This window comes from Talpa europaea, assembly GCF_964194135.1.
Source record: "Talpa europaea genome assembly, chromosome: 6".
NCBI lineage: Eukaryota > Metazoa > Chordata > Mammalia > Eulipotyphla > Talpidae > Talpa > Talpa europaea.
Genome location: NC_140072.1, coordinates 99,489,265 through 99,512,025, shown reverse-complemented (window position 1 = coordinate 99,512,025; position 22,761 = coordinate 99,489,265). Strand labels below are relative to the sequence as shown.

General features: G+C 34.0%; 1 protein-coding gene across 1 annotated transcript in view; it reads right to left on the bottom strand.

The window, feature by feature from the left end:
• VWA8 (von Willebrand factor A domain containing 8) overlaps nucleotides 1-22,761 on the bottom strand; it is a gene marked incomplete at both ends in the record, with an annotated part of 320,923 nt that overhangs the window by 149,871 nt on the left and 148,291 nt on the right. Inside the window, 3 exons of the mRNA XM_084235317.1 lie at nucleotides 1,696-1,815; nucleotides 3,927-4,062; nucleotides 5,688-5,763. Coding sequence (XP_084091443.1) covers nucleotides 1,696-1,815; nucleotides 3,927-4,062; nucleotides 5,688-5,763 — 332 coding nt within the window. The remainder of the gene's footprint in view (nucleotides 1-1,695; nucleotides 1,816-3,926; nucleotides 4,063-5,687; nucleotides 5,764-22,761) is intronic.

The window sequence follows — 22,761 nt, the reverse complement described above, 5'->3', positions numbered from 1 at the left end:
GTACCCCCTTACTATTGTGTTGCTTCCAATGCTGTTTTCAGACTTGTCAACATCGCTTCTCGGCCTTTTGGCTAAGATCAAGTGCAGACTTGTCAACAGTAGTCATGTATATTTTGTTGTTCCCTCACTTGATGCAGAGAGAGAAAGAGAGAGAGAATGTCTTCCTGATATATTTCCCTTAACCATTATATAATATACATTCCTGTCTCTTCTTACCTTTTTTTTTAAGCAGGAAGTCTATTTTATCTGATATATATATATAAAAAACTGTCCCTGCCTTTTTTTGGGTCCTATTTGCTTATAGCTTTCAACCATTTAATTTGAGCCTTAATCTTTGAAACTCAAACTTGTTTCCTGGAGACAACTAAAAGTTGGGTTTTGTTTTCTGATGTAACCAGTTACACTGTGCCTAGGGTTGGTGAGTTTAGTTCATTCACTTAGAGTGAATAGTGAAATATGATGATTTGCCTCTGCTATTTTGTCTTTAGTTTTCATGGACTTTCTTCAGTTTAGCTAGAAGAGCTTCTTTAAATATTTCTTGAAGGGTAGATGTATTGTTTGTAAAGTCCTTCACCTTCTATTTGTCTAGGAAGGCTTTTATTTCTCTCTTCTATCTGAAGGAGAGTCTTGTAGGATATAGTATTTTAGTGTGGCAATTTTTTATCTTTAAGTATTTTGAATTCTTTCTTTCATTCTCTCTCTGTTTGTAGGGTTTTCTCAGAAAAATCTTAATGTAAGCCTGATGGGTGTGACTTTGTAGGTTACCTGCTTTTTTTTTGGTCACCTTTTTGGCTCTCTTTGTCTGAACACTAGGTAGTTTCACAACTATATATCTTAGTTTAGGTTTGAACATAAAAATGAGGTTGCCAGTGGAGGAGGGGCAGGATGGACAGCAAAGTTGGGAGGGAGCACAATGGACTATAATGGAGGACTATGAGTGTCTTGTGGTAGATATGGATGGTGCAGTAACAACCTGAAGAGGTTTGATCCTATATCTGTGAACCACATACAGTATTGTAAGTCAGTGTTACCTGAATAGAAAAAGATTACATAAAAAAAAGAACAAGCTATATTGCCTATCCTTATACTTAAAGCATTGCACAGGTAATTTCTTCATTGGATGTGAAAATCCTTGATGTGAAATTGATAGATTAAAAACCCTACTAGGAGACTGGACATGCCTCATGTTGAATATGAGAATTACCAGTATCCTAAACTACCTACTTGCCATAGTGAAGAGCAGTCCTTAAAGGCTCTTGATGATTAAAATTTATCCTAGGGCCTCTCTAATCAATGAGAATCAGTCTCCTCAGAGCTGGCCTCAAACCTTTCACAGTTAGGGAAATGTGAAAACAAAACAAAACAAAACAAAACAAAACAAAACAAAACAAAACAAAACAAAACAAAACACCATTCCTTATTTAGTATTTGACTCCAAGAGGCCCGAAATAAAGTATGGTTTGTTAAGAAAGCAGGCTCTGAAATCAGTCATGAAATCCAGCTCTAAAAATCATAAACCAAGTGTCCCTAGAAAACAATTATTTTCTCTCTCAGACAGTCTCCTTTTCAAATGGGGATAAAAAATACAGGAGTTATAATGACACAGCAGGCATCGAGTAATGGTCATTACAGAGACCATTGCTACTAGGATAGTATTAGTGGTGTTGTTTTTGTTATTATCATTACTATTTTTACCTAAGGTACCGAAGAAATCATTGCCTAGGAAAGGAAATCCAGGTCTATTGGCCAGAACAATCATCCTAAAATCAGGATGGATCACTATAACATTTTCTCTTCCACTCACATTAGCAGAATCTGAAAAATAAAACATCTTATTTACTTATTTATATTTAATAATTCTCATGACTATCAAATTACAGCCTTTAAAGTAATTAGCCACACCGTTCAATTCAAAAAGCTCTAGAAATTTTTGATAACTTGGTTGCAGGGAAAAAAAAAACTATCCTGAGAAAATTTCCTTAAAAACACAATCTGATCAAGCTTGTACTAGATTATAGAGGAACTTTCATTTTTATTTAAATTCAATGCACACCTAAACCATAAATTTGTCCCAATATTTTCTTATTAAACTTGGCTTGAAATGTTATTATTGCTTACAAATCAGCATCTATTTTTCCTTAAAATTTGTAACTTGTGTAGAGCCTGACATTACACAGCTAAAGAGTTTTTCCTGTTAGATCATGCACCCTGAAACTTAGTCACATATGATAAAGGTCTTAAAATCTAGTAAATCACTTAGCACAATGTTGATTTATTTCCAATGAAAAATTCACATTCAGAAATAAGTAATTTTAAGTTGAGTGGAGCTTTGTGCAGATGTTTAAGGTATTTAAGGAACTGAGTATTATATTCTACTGGCTGGTACACATTTGAGATAGAACTGCTACTCCAGATAACAATTTAAGATAGTAAAAGCTTTTTAATGGTTATTTTAAGAGAAACACTTATCATATAGGTTTATTTATATGACAGTCTTTAGGCTGTTTATCTTTAAAAAAAATGATAGTTTGGAAGCACCTGCAGTTTTAATTGAGATGAGTCTGTAAGAACTTGTACTTTTTTATGATACCAAAAAATAATCTCTCAATGTGTCATATATTCATGTAGTAATATAACCAACAGTTTTAATGTTTAGTATCCAAATAAAGGCAAGATTTAATTGAGTGGTTAAAGTACCAATGACAATAAAAAATGAAAATTTAAATACGTGAAGAAATGAAAATCATAGCCCTAAAAGCGATGCTTGATGAAACCACATCTGAAAGAGCTTCAGGAGCTCTTGTGTATAGCTAGGTCAACCTAAGTTTAAAATTTATAGCTCCTTTACTTCTAGACTATCCCTTAAAAATGTATCAGAAAACGCAGAGTGTTACCAGGAGATAATCACTCCTTTGCTACAATTTTGCTGAGCAATTCTTTCTTCCTTTCCATTTCACTGTCTTCATAATATCTCTAAAATGGCTTGGCAGAATTATAATCCTGAGTGTCTGAATGACCACTTTTGGACACTGTTCAGGCTAATTCAAACTCTTGTTTTTCCCAAAAATTCATTGTGAAACTGAAATGTTAGAATACTTTTATTAATGCTGAGTTTCCTGGGCTCATTTTGCCTAGAAATCTTTCCTGACAATCTTGGCAATGACAATGTCCAAAAACATCTCTGGGGTGATGCACTTGAAAGTATTTAATGGAATCTTCTTTGCCATGCTCTCTTTGAATGTTTTAGATTTTAATTAATTGTCTTAACTTGTCCAGTTACCCTGTTATTGGCTATATATTTTCATTTGGTAGTTGTAAATTTTCATGACATGAAAATTCAAAATTATAAACTTGAATTTGTTCTCACATTGCATATGACAAACTGGACATTTTCATGTAGGTTAGATGAATGAGATTCATCTATCCACATTTTCTCTAACAACAAGGAATATAAAAGGATGACAAAAATAGAGGATAACAGTTTCCAAGGCAGGGATATGTGTGTGTAAAATATGTATGTATACACACACAGAGTCATACCATGAGCTAACAACATTAATTTTAATACTGTAATAAACAAAAGAGAACTTTAAAAAACTGCAGAAAACAATGAAAGACATTACATTGCACACAAATAGTTGAAATAAGTATAAAAAGGATTAATACTGATATTCTTAGAGTAGGAAAATATGAAGCTGACTTGTCCTAAAACTAATGAAACTGTCAAAAATACCCTCTGACCATAAAAAGTGAAACTGTTAAAAGCTAGATTCAGAACTATTGATTTTTATAAATGACTGTCAACCCAGACAATTTGAGTTGTATTGAATTTATGCTTATTGCTTGTGAAAGATAAGTGTGCGATTTGATACTAGAAATGTAAAAACTGCATAAATTAAGGGAAAAGTTGTTTTTTTAATACTCACTTGCAATAATGCGTCTCCCATCTGCAAGAATCATTTCTCCATTTTCTACTAGAGTTTTTAAAATACAGGTTACATTTGTTGGGGCCTTGTCTGCTTCATCTACTACCAAAATATGACCCATCTTTACTGATTTAACCTTGAAGACAGAATAGTTATCATAAACAAAAAAATGAGAGCAACCATTTGAAACATTTCATCAATTACTGCTTTAGATTTAAATAGCTGAGTTTAAAATTTCGGATTACTATAACACACACACAAATATTTAACAGAGCTGAAAAGAAAATTTATAGAACTCCACTAAAAGCTTCACATGGTTACTAATCTGCTAATTCTATAGTAATCAGTGTATTTCACTTTAGTATCAGAGTTATTTCTATTGTGGTGATGTCTACAACATCTTGTATCATAGAGTTGGGAGAGGAAATAGTAAAAACAAGCATAAAAAATAGAGAAATCACAGTACCAAGCGGGTAAGAGGAGTAAGACACCACCATGAGTGGATTTTAGATCACTACATTTGTTATGACTCTAAAACTGTATAATTTTAGGATCTGAAAGGGTAGACCAAGTCTCTACTATTAAGGACTTGAGAAAGACTTAAGAAATATGTACTATACCTCCTTAAGTAATGGGATGTAATTAAAAATTTACGAGTTCAGATATTATCAGACTAGAGCTAAAACTATATTTTCAATGTATTTACCATGATAGCAATATGCACACTAGACTAAAAGAAGATAATGAAAATAATCCTGCTATAAAGTGATTTGGTGATCTGACTTTAGGGGAGGAGGTATGAAAAAAATGGAAATAAAAAACATTGGATTGATATGAAGAGTTTTGCTGAGGTGAAATCTAGTCCTGGCTAATGAGATATAAAGAGGAGAGTGAAAAATAAGAGTCATAGATTTTAGGTGATTAGGTGAAAGATGAGAAGAAAAGTGAAATCTAGGAAAAACTCTTAAAAACATTAAGGAAGCAGACAGGGAGACATACTCAATGAATTTAAACATGGGACATAAGTATAAGAAAGAGGTGATTCCATTGACCAAAAATATTTTACTCCATACTAAAACAAAGAAACACTTGATAAGGATATTTTAAAAAATTAGGGTAAAAAACCAAACTGAATAAAAAGAGAAAGAATGTAGCTGCTATTTCTCAAATTCAGCATCCCTGTTCAAGAAAAGTTCAAGCCCCACCTGGCAGAATCACCAGACTTCAGTCACTGGGGTCTGGACCACTGAGGTTTTCAAGATGGCTTGTTTGCGTCATTGCTGCAAAGGACTTATCTATATAGAGGGATGTCTTGGCAAGTTGGGATTTCTTGGGCCTAATGTGAGATGCTGAGGATTGAGTTTTCCAGCTTCCCAAAATACTGAGCTAATATCTTTTACTTATTAAAATCAGTTAAAAAAAATTCTAGGAGCATTATCTAATTTCAAATTCTATAAATTTGAAAATAACAGCAAACTTTGTTTACTTTTTAAATTCTGTAAAGGAAAAAGAAATGAAAGGATTTCTGTCATTCCCTAACAATCTCTTTCTGGAGAGAGAAGGAATAAGAAAACATATTGCACCCATCCCCTTCAATTTATAATTAAATATCCTTTTCCCAAAATGACACAGAAACCAGTGCTTTCTTGTTAAGTATGACTTGTACTAGAATTTAAGAAAGATTTTCTTCCTCAAAGATTGAAACACAGGTAGCAGTTTAAAAAATGCAGTTGAGAATATTCACAAAACTGAATTACTAACCAAAGGTGAGTCTTCATACACAATAAGTCCATCTTTAACAGAAGGCTGAAGAGTAAGGGTTTGTACAGTGGTGTCCCTAAAGTTAAACCAACACAAAGTTAGTAAGAAATAAAATGATGCTTGAGCATGAATAAAAATACAACAGGAGAGAACTTTTTTTCTTATTCTTCACTATCCTGCTTTTCTCAAAATGAATAATGACAGCATATGAAATTCAGCAACAGTGTTTTGTGGATGTACCTATCTATACATGACAAGGGTTTGGGAATTAATCCAGATGTACAGATTATCCAGGTTCTTCTCTTTATCCTTCTGGTAATTTCCTTTGTGATGAATTTTTTTTAGTCTCCAAAATCACCTCCTGAGGGTGATTTCAGGGTCTGAAAGCTAGACTGCCTGCCTTCACTACAGACACAAGAGTTACATCATGACATTTGAATATTTTTGCCAGGATTAGGACTATCCACTAATATTTACACACTATCAAATCTACACACTATTTACCTGACCCTCCTTTAGATTAGGATCTTTAGGAGTATTAATTGTGATCTACCTGGATGTTGTGCACTTCTCATATAAGATGTTTGATGTTCACATCACCTGTGATTATTGTAGCCAAAAATATCTGTACAGAAGTTGTAGGTGATAGGTAGGTTCAGATATTTTTAAGGGGATCAATTTTATATCTCATCTTCTACATATATACTATCTTAGAACGAAATAAAAACGAAAAAACAAAAAAACATGACCAACCTGGTCATATCAGAGAGAATCAGACTTAATTTTAAATTACAGTAGTACCATTATTTACAAGAGTTTAAGACTGTCCTTTAAAACTACCCTCCCACTTACTCAAAGTAAAATGTGAAGTTATAATTGTGTTGTTTGGAGTACTTACTATGTGTAAGACACAACTTGGAATGGGAACTTTAAATCATAGTGCTATGAAATACTTCTGAAACTTCTATCCAAATGCCAAATTTTACCACATCTATTAAAATTATAAAGGTGTATCTATTTTTAAAAACCTAGTAACTATCACATAATTACAATCAAAGTCAAACTTAATATATCATTCAAATCATTGTTTTGCTTTCATAAAACAAATCTAATCAAAATCAATGAATTTTTTTTAAACTTTTGGATTTTTTTTCTTTTTTTTATTTTAAAGATTTATTTTTATACAAGAGCTGGGGTACAGGCCAGAGGCACAGGAGGGTGAAAGGATTCACCAGAGACAGAGTGGGGAACAGAAGAGGCAGACAACCAAAATACACTGCTGAGGAGAGCAGCGGGCTCAACAGGAGAGGTCTGCACGACATGTAGGATTCTCGCTGGGATCGAACTGGCACTGCAGAAGCTGTGGACAGCTTCACAGTGCTGTGCTCAATCCGCTGCGCCACCAGGGAGGCTCTCAATGAATTGTTTTGAAGGGCAGTTATGGATAGCTGAAAAAGGACCTTGGAGTCAGACCAACCAGGATTCAAATTCTACTTCTTGCTCTACATTAGCTACAGATCTTGAGTAAGTAATAAAACTCACCCAGGTAGAACAGTTGAAGAGTAGCTAGCACAGTGTATGGCAGAGGGAAAAAGTAATTACATGTTGGCTATAGCTTTTTGTTATCGATATTGATATCTATGTGACAAAGTTCCTTGTCTAGCTTCTCCTTCATCTGCAGGGTTTTAATATATACTGGTACTTCTTGGAAATCCCTTCCCTGATGACCTTGACGTATGTTCCCTTTGAGCCCTGGATTGCCTCTATTTCAGTCCTTAATCTAATCTAATATCAATCTTTCTATATATCCTGTAGACTCTGAGTGTATACTTTATCTACATTGTCCTCACCCTGTTACCAGCAGCTAATGAATTTCTGGCATGCATTAAGAATTCAGAAAATATTTGTTGAATAAATTAATGCATGAACAAATTAAAAAAAAGCTAAAAAATTTAAATGTTAATACTGAAGCTTATAGTACAGCACACAGCACATGGACTCCCAAATTTATTGGATCATGGAACTCTTTGTTTGTCCTTAAACACTAAGCTTGGAACTATAGAACCCATGTCAATAAATGTTAGGTTAGATTAAGGTTGACTCTTAGAGATACATAACCTTATTCATTTAAAAATGTGTATTAGAATAGTCATGTTGAGAAACAAACTTGGAATTGGTGAGTGAAGAAGACAGTTTATGTCCATCACATGCTCTAATTGAGTTGAACATAGACTGACTATTGTAGTGGGTAACTTTCTACATCAGTGTCCTCATTTACCAGGGGTTGATAAAGTATAATGGAAATACAATTATTGACATTACAATTTCTAAACTACCTGCTTTATTTGCACCTAGATGGCAAGCTTTTCCCTCTAACTAGATGAAATGATGACTGGGCTCTTAATTTCCTGGGGGTTTGACTGATTGACATTCCTGATTATTTTGAGCTCCCATCACACTGATGCTGGCTCTCATGAGTGTGGTAGCTCTACTATGGTCTACTGCTTCCCACAGCCCTAGCATTATACTTTTAAAAGACTCCAATATTATTATTTTGTCTTTGCTAAAATTCAAATGAAAATGTATCTAAAACAAAACCTTGTGAGGGATATTAAGAAAAGTGAAAATACATGGAAACAATTTATTGGTGCTTACCAACTTTAAGTGTGAGTATTTCTTAAGCAATATAATATTTAAGTCATATACTCATTACTGCAGGACATAAGTTATGCTACTTGTTGCTAAAATTAATTTTTAGGGTTTTAAACAAGTAAGAAGAGATTTTACAAGTAATCTCACTTAAATTCAAAGCTAATATTCTAGCAATACAGAAGGAAGAGGTAGGTGAGGAAGAGAAAGAGACGTATTCATATAGATTTTTATAGCAATATAATGAATTTCTCACCTCAGTTGTCAAATATTTAATGGGCAACAACATGACACCTCCCAGAACCAAAATGGAAAAAGGAACTCTTGTATCATTGTCAGCAGAAAGAAAATTCAGTTGTTACCTTAATAACTACAGTGCTTCATAACAGATTAAGAATAGGAAACATTAAAGAGCTTGTGCACAGCAAAAGAGACAATAACCAAAACAAAGAGAAACCCCACTAACTTGGAGAAAATTTTTGCACACAACACTAGTGATAAAGGACTGATCACAAAAATCTACAAAGAGCTGATGAGACTCAAAAAAACAAACAAACAAACAAAAAAACCCACATAAAATAATCCAGTCAAAAAATCGGCAGAAGAGCTAAACTAAAAAGAAACTGCTCCAAAGAGGAAATGCAAATGGCCAACAGGCATATGAAAAAATGTTCAACATCACTTGTAATCAAAAGTACAATGAGATACCATCTTACACCAGTGAGAATGGCACATATTAAAAAAACTAGCAACAACAAATGTTGGTGAGGATGTGGAGAAAAAGAAACTCTCCTGCACTGCTGGTGGGAGTGCAAACTGGTCCAACCACTATGGAGAGCTGTGTGGAGATTCCTCAACCTACTAAAGATAGAGCTTCCATATGATCCAGCAATTCCATTCCTAGGTATTTACCCAAAGGACACAGAAACATTAATTCAAAAGGGCACCTGCACCCCTATGTTTATAGCAGCACTATTTACAATAGCTAAGCTTTGGAAACAACCCAAATGCCCAAAAACAGATGACTGGATCAAGAAGATGTGGTATATATACACAATGGAATATTACTCAGTAATCAAAAAAGATAAACTCATGCAATTTGCAGCAACTTGGATGGAGTTGGAAGGTATCATGCTCAGCGAAATAAGCCAGAAAGCAAAAGAAAAATACCGGATGGCCTCACTCATAGCAGGAATTTAGAAAACCTAAATAAGAGACCAGGAAAAAGACTAATTATAATAAAGTAAAAATCAAAATCAACAAGCAACTATAGACCAGAGACACACTACACTGGGGGCCGGGGGGAGAAGAGGGATTAGGGTCAGAAAAAGAGGGTGGGAATTATATGGGGAATATAACCAAAATGAAAATGCATACATTATGTAAAAATGAAAAATGATGTAAGAATTATATAAAATAAAATAATTTATTGAAAAAAAAGAATAGGAAATACAAGGTGTATTTCAACTTAAAAAAAAAGGCAAGTGAAATTGCTCTATAACACTTGAATTCTGATAGCATCACCTTGTCAAATTAGATTTCTTACAAGAAATAAAAATTGTAGCTTTGAAGGAACAAGCACAAATCAGATAATTTTCAAAAAGAAGTACAATGAAGAAAAATGAAAGGGGAATCATGGATTTCAGTGGAGTAGTCTGCGACAAAGAGGAATTTATAGGACAAAGTGGTTCGGTTCTGTGTTTATTATTAATACTGCATCATACATTGGTGGAAAATGAAATGGAAAGCCACTAAAATTTGTAAGATGATATTCAACTTACAAAAATGCATTGGTTTATATTTCAGTAAATGCCATTGATTACATAAGATAGAAAACAATCCATTATGTTCTGCATAGTACTTAATACAAAAAGAAAAAAACTTGCTTTTCAATATAAAATATTAAAAACTTAACAAATGAGAAGTTGACTACTATTGCCACTGGTAGCTTATAAACTGACTCTCAAAGGTAATTCTTTTTCATATAATATTTGATTAAAATCATTGGTCTGTATTTTTGAGCATCTTGGGTCAAACGATATTAATTCTTGATACAAATAAGCAATGACCCTAAGATATTATTTTATTTGCTACAATTTCAGTTCTAATATGATTGTTCAAGAATAGCCTTGACACACAGGCATATAAAAATTTTAATAGAGTCAACAATTTCAACATTACTGGGGAGATGAAATATTAAAATACATCTTAATCACATTTCCTTAGCCTAAAAATTTCAAAAAGAGATGGCATTCCAGTATATCACAGTTACTAGTAACGCTTGATGAATTAATTAGAATGTTCAGCTAACTGCTGAAATTGTTCTCACCTCTTGCTATCTTATACACTAAAGCTGTCCATTAATTAAAGCCTGTATCAATAAAGGGGCAACTCTAAAATATATATATATATGGCTAAATTTTATTCTTCTAACTCTGTGCTTTTAAAGTTTTTATTTAAATTGGAGTTATTACTATTTCAATGGTAATTTTAAATGGATCCAGACTCAATTCAGGTAACTAGCCTGTAGAACAGGTTTTTGTCAAAATAAGAAAATCAGCCTCAGGAGATCAAGCACAATCTGTTCTGAACTTCTGCTTGTAAAGGTACATTAGACTATTATTTTCTAATTTATTGAGGTGCAAAGCTCAAAATAGTGATGTTTATTTTGAGGAAGTTATTTTAATGGGTTGTATTTAAATTGCTTTATAACTAGCTTTCTTTTAGAAAAACAATGATAGATCAACATAAAAGAGAAGGGACAAAGATGACACAAGAGTTTCAAAACAAAAATTTTCTCAGTTAGCTCATTAAAGTATAAATGGTAATTATGAATGGTTCACATAAGTACTTATGTGGCACATAGGTACCACTTAGTATATCTTTGCTCAATTCTTAATGATTTTGAATATAGAATGATACTTTTTGCCAATAAGATATAAGCATAACATTACTGATTAAGAAGAAGTGTATATCTTTGTTATATCTTTGCTCAATTCTTAATGATTTTGAATATAGAATGATACTTTTTGCCAATAAGATATAAGCATAACATTACTGATTAAGAAGAAGTGTGAGCTATTGGAATATTTTTCCAGTGTAGAATTCATGCCAACATTAAGAAGGTCATTTCCACAATTCTTATTTTAAATAAGTAATGAAAGAAAAGGAGCATTAATAATAATTTCAACAACAGAGAGAATACTGAGACAGAGATGATACAATTACATTTAAGAATTGATGTTTACAAACATTCTGGGCTCTCTGCTGAATAGCAGCACACCACCCTTCTATTCCTGCCAAAAAAAAAGATACACTTATTTCAACAAGTTGGGAAAGAGACATCTCCAGACCCTTAAACAGAAGCAGTACATATTACAAGCAATGTTGCCATCTAATACACAAAAAAGAAGAAACAAATGAGCTATGATTATTGCAGTGTTAGTTAAAAGCCAGAGCTGGATTTAAGTCTGGTACTCCTACTTTAAGCAATAACTTTTTGAAACCCAAGATTATCCCTCTATACAGAGGGAATTAAAATAGAAGATATTATGGGATATACTAGAGTAAAAAGTAAGGAAAATAACAGAGGAGGAGTATTACTATTTATTATTATATGTGCTTTGAATGCGTTGAAGGAAAAGTTCCTTTTAGTGAGATCAGCAAAGTAAGTGTTTCTGTCAAAAAGACTAAAAGGATTCCAGCTCTTAAAATAGTTGTTTTGGAGCACAAATAGTTTTTATCTAGTAGTCAATCACTCATCACTAATATGTCCAGATGCAAAAAAATCCTAACAAACCATAAAAGGAAGACATTACGGGGAGAATATTTACGGAAGGAAGTTTACTATCGTGTAACACTTTGCTCTTCAGAGGTAGGTGCTTGCTGGGAATAGCAGGTAGAGAATAACCACAGTGAAACTGTCATCTGATGGAAGGTAAACATTTAAAAATATGTTGTTTCAACAGAAAAAACAAAGAATTCAACTGAAAAAACACTCTCCAAAGAAGATGTACACATGAAAAAAAAGTTTAATATCACTTATCAGGGAAAAGCAAATCAAAAACACAATGACACAGATATTCTCTCACTCCCATGAAAATGGACCATATTTTAAAAAAAAGCCCAAAAACCAGAAAATCGAGAAACAAGTGTTGGTAAGGGTGTAGAGAAAATGCTATCCCTGTACACTGTTGACTGGAATGTAGACTGCTCCAGCCTCTATGGAAAACAATATGGAGACTTTAAAAATTTTTAAGAATATGTGTATTATATGATCCAGCAGGTACTGGGTACCTTGCAAGATACTCCTAGGTACCTATCCAAAAGAATACAAAACACTGTTCAAAGGGATTTGATGTACTCCTATGTTCATTGCAGCACTATTTATAATTAGCCACGCTATGAAAAGAAGCAAAGTGCCCAGGACAGGTGAATGGATTAAGATGTGGTCCATATACACTGGAGATTATGCTACATAAAATAAACCAAAGGAGAACAACAAATACTATATTGCATCACTTAATATGTCAAAGACTGAGAAACAAAACAAAGGAACTAAACCAAAACAAAGCCTAGATATATGATTGCAGAACTGAGGCTACTTGAAGGGAAAGTGGGTGGGGACAAAGAGGAGAGTAGGTCCCATAGTATAAGGTAAAGATATATGGGTCTCTGAGTGGTAGGTGTGGTGATACATATCTGAGGAGGTGTGAGCCGATTCCACTGAATCTCAATAATAAATATAAAAGTAAAAACAAACAAGACAAAAATTACAAGTAAAATTTAAAATTATGCTGAGTTTTCAAAATTTACTTACCCTCCTCATCACATCTCCTAGTACTATATTAATACTATTAAAAATAAATTTCTCCAATATTCAAAGCCAAGCTGATAATCAAATCTTGTAACAAACTCTAAAACTTTCAAAGCTGGCTAATCTTTAAAAACAAATCTACTGAAATGCTATCTTAAACACTGGATCTTTTATCTTGACTCTGAAAACCAAGGTTTCTTGGTAAATTTTAGATATTCAGTGACCTAAATTCTTTGTAGGAACTTCATTTACCTTTTCCAGAAAAAAAACAACCCCAAAACAGTATGAAGGCCCGTTTTTTCTCTTTTTCTTTGCCATTAAAGAAATGCATTTTCTAATACACTTTTTAAAAAGAATTAATGAATGGAATGCAGATTAATATCACTTATTATTAAAAGATTAAAAAACAAAATTGAATGAGTATATGAGAATGCGCACACAGATAAAACCAGGGTGTGAGGCTTGGTGAATGAAAACACAGGATGTTTTCATTTATATTTTGTGAAACTTTCACTAATTGTGAAGCAATATGGAAGTGTGATAGAGTAAAAAACTATGCTCACTTTTTCATATCAGGGCATTCCAAATCTTTCATTCAATAAATATTTATTCAACAACTACTAATGGGGACTAGTTTAGATGTTGAAGAATTTGAAGGTAAAAATTTAGTTTAGAATTTGAAGGTAAAAAATTTCTTTCCTTGATGAGCTTAAATTAATAATATATTTATGTGAAATAATCTTACCACTAGTAATTACCACTGGTAATCATACTAGTGATATACCATCTTTGGTACAGTGTGAACTGTATCTTTCATGAGGTTAAATAGCAAAACATACTTTACTACAGGCAATTTAAAACAAAAACATTTTTAATCAACTAAAACAAATAATAAACTAGCCTGCTTCAAGTCCATCAGCTCTCCATGAAGTGGGGCAGGCATTTTATTTTGATTAATAATCCAAAACATACTTCTCTTGTAATACTACCTAAAATATAAGTTGTATTTTGTATATGTTATAATATTTTTTGGCATATTATAAGCCATGAATTATTTTATCTTCATTTCTGGTTGTATGTCAACTGGAAAGTATTCTCAATGCTCCAGTTTTAAAGCTATCACACTTTTACCATTTGAATCAAGTGGCAAATAGTATGGGAATAAGTATTGTATTTGAAGAACTCTTCAAATCTGTTTAAGGAAATCTGTTTAAGTTTTCCATAATTTATCTAAAGTTTTTATGATAAATTTTCTTAAAGGAAGACACTACTGCATCATAAGAAAACAATATACACTATTTATAGCAGCCAAAATTAGAGATTGTTTAAACCCCACTCTATTTTCCAGTGTCATTTAATGGCAGAGAAGAAGAAACAAATAGAGATGAAACAAATTAGAGGTCAGTGGACTAAAGCAACTCTATAAGCATATTTGTCATCTTGTATTTTATCTTGAAACTAGCTAGGTGTTTTGAACAGTATTCCTTAACATACCCTCCAATTTCAGTACAAAGATGTTTAAGTCATTATTAGGAAAAGACCCTTCAGAAAACTGGGCTGAGCAGAAGACAGTTGACACTGCATAGCAAGTTCAACATCTGGCAGCTTTTTCTGGCCTGGTATCTATCACATTATTTCTTGAACCCAAAATTAAATTAAATAAGTGATTATAAATGGCAATCTTTTTTTTTTTTTTTCCCACTGCTTTATGAACTGTGTCAAGATAATCACTGGGGAGGAGCTCCAGAATGATGCTGACAAGGTAGTATGTGCATCATTTTCTGACTTTTGTTGGTGGGTATTTCAGTAACTGCGCCTTTAATATAAAGACAGCAAATAATTTATGTCATCTGGGGACTGACACATTCTTTCATCTCCTCAGCAATTTCTTCTACTTATTCTTTCAGGTTGTGTATGGGGATGTTGATTTGTCCTGTTCTCTCATTGAGTTTAGGTATTATTGCTGTTTATTTAAGATTATTAGTATCTCTAAATCCACATTAAAAAAATAGAAAGCACTTAATACATACATGATACTTTTACTAAACAGGTAGGTTTGCAGAGGTAAAAGACTGGATATTGGCTACTGTCCATCAGTGCCATTTAAATGTCAACTTTCTTAGTGTCCTTTCCTGGACAGCCTACTAAAATTGTAAACCCTAATCCATTCCCCTTCACCACTTTCTTTTTTCCCTATGGCACTTACTATCCAACATATTACACATTTTAATTGTTCTCTTTTCTCCCTAGCAACTAGAATATAAACATGCAGGCTGGTGTTTCTAGCACTTTTATTAGGCTGAAATCACACATATTTAGAAAAGTAACCAGTATGTAACAGGTGTTCCAGTATATAATAAATGTTCATTGAAATGGATGCAATCCAGCCATCTACTTCCATCATGTACCCTGAGGCTGTACTTAGTTACTGGTAGTTCCATAAGCCTTCTAGGTTCCCTGGAAACATTTTTCTTTCCTTCTCCCCACTTTGTCTAACAAACCGTGGAAACCTATTCCTTAAAGATTCAGCTCACATATCACCTCCTGACGTATTACTTACTTCTCACCTCTATCCTTAAACTCTTGTTGTTCAATGACTGTCCCCTTGAAGATACCACACATAGATAAGCAGATATCATCATTTTTTGATACACCTGGTGATTATCACCATGTATCATATCTTCTATGTTGCATGGTATTTACCTAAAGAATGAACACATGAATGTTTTAAACAAATACTATATATTTCCAATGTGTAAAGCAGATTATTAGTTGTGAAAGCTTGTGAAATGAAAAATTAGTTCAGAGATCCTGCTCTCAAGAACTCACATGACTAGAGTTAGATATAAGACAAATATAATTCATGTTGGAATATGATAAAGGCTACCTAATAGAAGTTAAAAAAAATTTGTTGGGGACGCAACAGGGTATCTTGATGATTAAATATGATCTTATTTGCAAGGGATGGGTAGAGGGTGCTTCCAAGCAGCAGAACAGACAAACATGAAGTTTGGAACTATAAGAGTATATCTGGAGCTACTGAGTATCTCTAGAATACATCTACATGGAGGGCAATGGAGCTGGATAGACACAGTGAGTTGGAGTGCATAGTTTTCTTAAACATCAGGCTCAAGAGTCTGACTTTTATTTCATGGTAATGGAGGACCACCATCTTACCCACTTCAGAGAGGACTCTCTAACTCAAAGATGGATGGGAAAAAATAACTTGCATTTATTCATTTAACAAACGTTTATTAAGCATCTACTGTACTCCAGACATCAAGTTAGAGACAATTCAAAGACCTATCCTCCCTGAAGGAGAGCTCACTATCTAGAAGGGGGGACAGAAGTGGGAATATATAATTGTGATAATCTCATGGACAATAAAAGAGCCTGTTCTAGGTCAGTGGCTCTAAATGTACTACCAATAAAATTTTTTTTTGAGTAGGTTCTTTCTAAAACATATAAAAATAGAAACAGAAAGTGAGTTAAAGATGAGAAAACAGTAACTTAAAAACATTTTTAGATTTTATTTTGTTAACAATACAAAACATCTTTTGTTCTCATTAATAATTAAAGAAGGATATTTTGGAGAGAACAATATGATTGATACTTTATTATTTGTGCAATTTAAAGATCTAGTCCTAAATTCAGTTTATTTTGATACTTATTTTAATGGCTATCATAGCTAAAAGAGAGATTACCAAAACATGTAGAAATGCAACTTTCACTGCATTCTCTACCACTTAACATACATCAAACATACAAAGGTTTTTTGTTACATTAGGCTTGGGAATTTCCATCTTTCCTGATGTCAGTCAGTGGTTCTGCAAACTAATTGGACAGAGTCACATTTTATATTTTGAATAAATATGCTAAAAACTCACTGAAACCCTTCATTTATATTCCTTTTTTACTGATAACATGGTCGGAGACTGTATTTCAAATTGTTGTAGTGTGAAAACAAGAGACATTTTAGGAGTGCATTATCTATTTCTACCTTTCAGTACCTCTGACACCAAATGTGTGGGTTTTCCACACCCATCAATTCTGAGACACTTGGTGTCCTACTAGCTAATTCAATTCTGACTCTGGCTACATGGAGTCAGCACAGACTTCACAGATCCCAGTCCCACAAGACTGTTCCCTCATTAGATATGAATTGCAAATAGCGAGTTTCTTTCTGATCAACTAGCCATAAACCAGGGGTTCCCATTAACTTCTCAGGTTCAATAATTTGCCAGGACAGCTCTCAGAACATAGGAAGCAAGAAGGCACCTTTTTCACTACTACACCTACTGGTTTAATATAAAGGCTACAACTAAGAAAAGGCCAAATGGAGGAGATGCATAAAGGCAAGGGATGGATATAGGGAATATAAGTTTCTAAGTCCTCTCTGGGTGTCCTCCTTCAGTGAATTTACAATGGAGATTAGTGTGAAATTATGACTTTCTTGACATAAAACGGTTTTCAAGTTAAAAAAACGTGTTGGAAATAAAAACTAAATTGGTAATAGTGATTGACTTGAAGAAGGGGAGATGAGATTGGAGGTAGTGGTTAAAGGGACTTCTGCTATTATTCCAGCACTTTATTTCTGCATAGGGAAGAGTAGAATCAAATTAAAAAAAATATGAAGAGCTGTTAAATTTGAGTATGTGTTACATATTTTTGTTTAAATTTTTTGGATGTTTAAAGTTTTTCTCAAACTGAAAAAGTACATAACACTTGAAAGGAATGTGACTATTCTCTAGTGGCAAGGCATATAACAAAACTAAGAAAAAATATACACTGCATCAGTGGTTCTCAAGCTTATGAAGCCCGTGATTTAGAAAATAAAAATGAAAAAGAATCCCATAGGATCCTTCTTGTTTCTAGTTTCATCTTCCAAAAAAGCCTACAGCAAGCCGCTTGCCGCTATCTTCAGTTTGAAGGTCTGTTTGCAGCTCTGACTCACCAGCCTCTAAAACCCACAAATATTCAGTGGATGTACTGAAAGGAGCAAAGCAGTGTTGCTTGAGAGGAACATCACAAAAAGACCATAGGATTTAATTTTATGTTTTTAATGTACCATTTGGTGACAGAATAGAAAAAAGAACTATTATATTGACTGATGCTGTATCTCAGGGGAGGCGTGATTAAGAGACAAAATATGGTTACTAATATGGAAAAGTGATCGAGAAAACAGAAAGTAAAATTTAATAAGGATATCACTATTGGCCAAAATGGGAAAATATGGACTAACCAGCAAAAAGAAAGTACTTGGGATGAACTTGAACAAGGATTAGGAACTCAAAAAATCGAGCTATAGTTCATAGACTATAGAATGTACGAATTAGCCAACTAACAATCTTACCATATGGCTAGCACTTTAGTGAGGAACCTAATTAATTACTATTTGATGAGCACAATAAACACAAAAAGAAGTGAGCACAGTGGTTGGAGCATAGGACTGAAGCAGACAGCAGGAAGCCAGCTGTTTGATCCAGCCAGGCTGTTTATCCTCCTGTGCCTCAGTGTCCTCACTTGCAAAACAGAGATGGCAAAAGCACTGATCTCATAGAGTTGTAGTGAACAGTAAAGAGATAAAACTTGACAACAGTTTAGAAGAGTGCTTGGCACACTTTAGTTGCTATGTACATGTTTATTTAAGAAACAAAAATAATAGAGGAATTACTCTTCTAGAGAAGAGTAAAAATTATTACAAACCTAATGGTCTACAAGGAAATGTTAGGGGTACTAGCATAATTCATTTTGTAAAACTGAGCCAGTAGAGGCATAATTAGTAAAAACAAAAAACTGCTGCCCAAGTACCGATAAAAATATTTCTACCATAGTCAAGAGAATTCATAGTAGGGAAGATGAGACACAAAGAGTACCCCCAACCTTTTATGTGCAGCTAAGTCTGACAAGTCTTCAGTTGCCTTTTGCTCTTACCACTGCTAAGAATGTCTTGGTGGGTTAAAAATAATTATTTCCATGAGACTTCAGAAAGCTTTCACGATTGCTATTTTCTCCCAAAACATTTATTTGCTCTGGGACTTTGTGGATTTCAAAATTTATATTGTTATAGTCAATCTTCTTCAGCCTCAGGAAAGCTTTGCATGTTAAATTATGCTGTGATTTTTGAGATACACTTATGTTGAGGTAACACTGGTTCACAGCCTCATGTAACTTTTGGATGTCAAATGCTATAATTCTACCTCCCTCAACATCAGATCACTATCACACCAAAAGTCTAGTTTCCATCTATCCCCACATACTTGGCCCCTTGCCCATTATGCTGTGCGCTCAGCATGCCATCAGTCTCTCCAGGTTATTTGATTTGAAGATGATGAGTACTATAGTTTTATACTTCATTTTATCTCATTTGATTTCACATAGAAAATATACACAAAAATATGAAGGTGAAAGGCAGCTGTTTTAACAATAACCATTCATCAAGCAATATTTTAAACATCCCAGGGGTTACAGCACTAATAAAACGCAGTCAATGGTCTAATACATACATAGATAAGAGGCCTCTATTCAGTTCTAAAGCCACCATCAGCGCCCCAAGGTAGAGATGGGTGATCATAGGGGAGTTTGAGAATTAGCACATATCTAGTCATTTCAGCAAATACTTACTGAGTGTCCACTGTGCACTCGGAACCATACAAAGCACTTGCCTCATGACTGGTAGACTTTACCTAACATGCAGGTTATTCTTCAGTTCCAATCCCACCAACCTCCATTTAGTTATCAAGGCTTCTAAAATTAGCCAGTAAAACCTATTTAAATATGTCCATCCCTTCCATTCTCAGTGTCAATATATTTGTTCAGCCCAGCAATTTTATCTGGATTATTGCCAATAACCTTCTAGTGTTTTCCTGAGTCAAGTATTAGCTGATTCTGATCTGCTCATAGATTGTGGTCATAATAGTTCTTGCTTTAACTCTATCACATTACATTCAGAATAAAAATCCAACTTCAGCAAGGCCTGTAAATCTGCTATAAGGCCCACACGTTTCTCTTGTCATCAACACACATTATCCCATGCCACACTAAGCTGCCTCTCACGTCCTAGTTTTTAGATAGCCTGTTTTTGATAATCATAACACCACTTTCTTTTTGTTCTGCACTTAGAAAAATGCCTACTTACTCCTTAAGGCTCAGTTTGAGTGCCAACTTCTTTTTTTTTATTATTTTTTTTATAGAGGCATGTTTTTATTTGTTTGTTTGTTTGTTTATACATGCACTGGGTACAGTCAGAAGCGTGGGAGGGTGAGAGAATTCACCAGAGCCAGAGTGGGGAGCAGAGCAGGCAGAAGGAAGTACACTGCTGAGGGGAGCAGTGGGCGGCAGGAGAGGTCTGCGCGCGATGTGGGACCCTCCTCTGGTGGCCGGGGAGCAGCCGGGGATCGAACCGGCGCCGCAGAGGCCACGGGCAGCTTCGCAAGCCAGTGCTCAACCGCTGCGCCACCGGGGAGGCCCCTGAGTGCCAACTTCTTCAGATATCTTTCACACTATCACATACATAAACTCAGGAGGTTGGCACCACTCCTCCAGGTTCCCAAAGAACCTGTATGTGCCTCTTTCCTGACTCACACACAACACTGTATTACACATTGCTGAATTCTCCCCCACTGACAAGCACCTCTAAATTGTGATCAATATCATCATCTGTATACATCATCAGTGTCTAAACAGCCATTGACAAACAATGAGAACCTGATAGTCACAAATTAGATGAATGAATTAATATAGAATGAATAAACCTGACCTCTATTCTCAGAAAAGTTCTTTATTTAGTCAGGTAGACATAACTGGGGAAAGAGGAGAGAATGCTTAAGATTTAGAAATGAACTATAATGTAGATCTTAGTGAGTTAAGAATGTGGGGTATGTGGCATGAAACCAATATCTATTAGTTTCTTTAAATATTTAGTGCCTAAAATGTGCCAGGCACTGGTTGGTCCTCTGCACACATCCTTTCATTTGATTGTCATAAACGCTCTGCGAGTTCAATTTGATATGTACAGAAATTTCAATTTAATATTTACAGGAATTATGAATTAAGAAGTAGAAGGTCACAAATAATTTAATGGTGAAGACATGATTTGAGCTCTGATATCTGAGTTCTTTCTATCACAATGGTACAAATTCAGCTTTATGGAGCTTCGGAGGAGGGAACAGTGATGTTCAGAAAAGCTTCTGTGTGAAGAAACAATGGGCCAAATGTTGAAGATTAGTGGGAAAAGAGTGCAATTTTGAAGGAGAAATGAAGACAGGCATAGACACAAATTTAAAACTTGTTGTAAAACAAAGAATGGTCCAGCCCAGAATAAACTGAGCACACAGGAAGAAAATACCACTGGAGGAAGAGGTTAAGACTATATTGGAGGACCTGGGCACTCTATAACGGGTAGCAATATTTAAAAAGTAACCAAGTACACACATAGGTCATACTAATGACTAGACCCGTGCTGTCATCTTCATATACAAAGGGCAAATGCAAACAAATGAAAAATCTGGTAACATAAGTAATTCAAAGTCCAAAGATAATTCTGATTTTAATATCGAACTTTACTTTTATCTAAGGAGGAAAGAGTTAAGTAAGTTGACATATCAAGTGTCCTCTTTGGTGTCAAATGAATACAATGTTGTGGAAAAACATGTAAACAAATGCATTTCACATTTGCCAATGTAGTCTCTTCTGTTCGAAATATGCACCATGAAAGTAATTAGATCCACTAATCTTTTGAATTACCTAAGTCACTCTCTTAGGACAATATCTTTATCTTGCTTTTTAACTAAAACCATGAATTTCTCAGCTTGCTCATTTTGAGAGCTGAGCATTAAAATGTAAGATGGCCATAGTTACAAGTACACTGGTTGTATGTTTTACTCCTGTGTTTGGTGATGATTTTACCTATCAAGACTATGTTATGCATAACTCATTAGTAATTTTGTTGGCATGAATCCACAAACTAAATTGACTGGACCGACTGTTTAGATGGTAACATCGCAAACCTTTTAAAAGGGATCTAAAATAAACAAAGGCAAAAGCCTAAGTAGGCCAGCCACAGATCAGAGAAGTCCTAAACATTTTTTTTGATGCTATTTATGGGTCCTTTAAAACATATGTTCTCTCATAGCAAGTTTGTGAGTTTAAATTTCATGGCAAATATAGCCCTAAAGCTGTATATAATAAAGAAAAAAACTGCATTGAAATTAGAGAGAATGTTTAACAAATTAGTTTAATAAAAATTCCTCAATCTTATATATCTAAAATAGAAATGAAGATTTACTTCCTCCATATTTTTGAGTTTCTTATCCCACATCTAAGATTCATGTGGTTTATTGTTTCTCCTTGTGAGCTTTTTTAGTTCTGTTAGAGAGTGGACTTACCCTCTACATATTTTTCTTCTAATTTAAAAGCCTTTATGTTGATGAAATCTGTTTCTAGAATGTAATGATCATCACTCTCTGTCCACAAAACATCTATTAATTTATGTTTATAAAGCATTAGTCACCCTAAAAATAAATTTTGCATGGTTTTATTACCTTTAACAGAGAGGAGAGATAAGAGCAGGAAGAAGAGAAATGAAATTTGTTTATAAAATGACCTTTG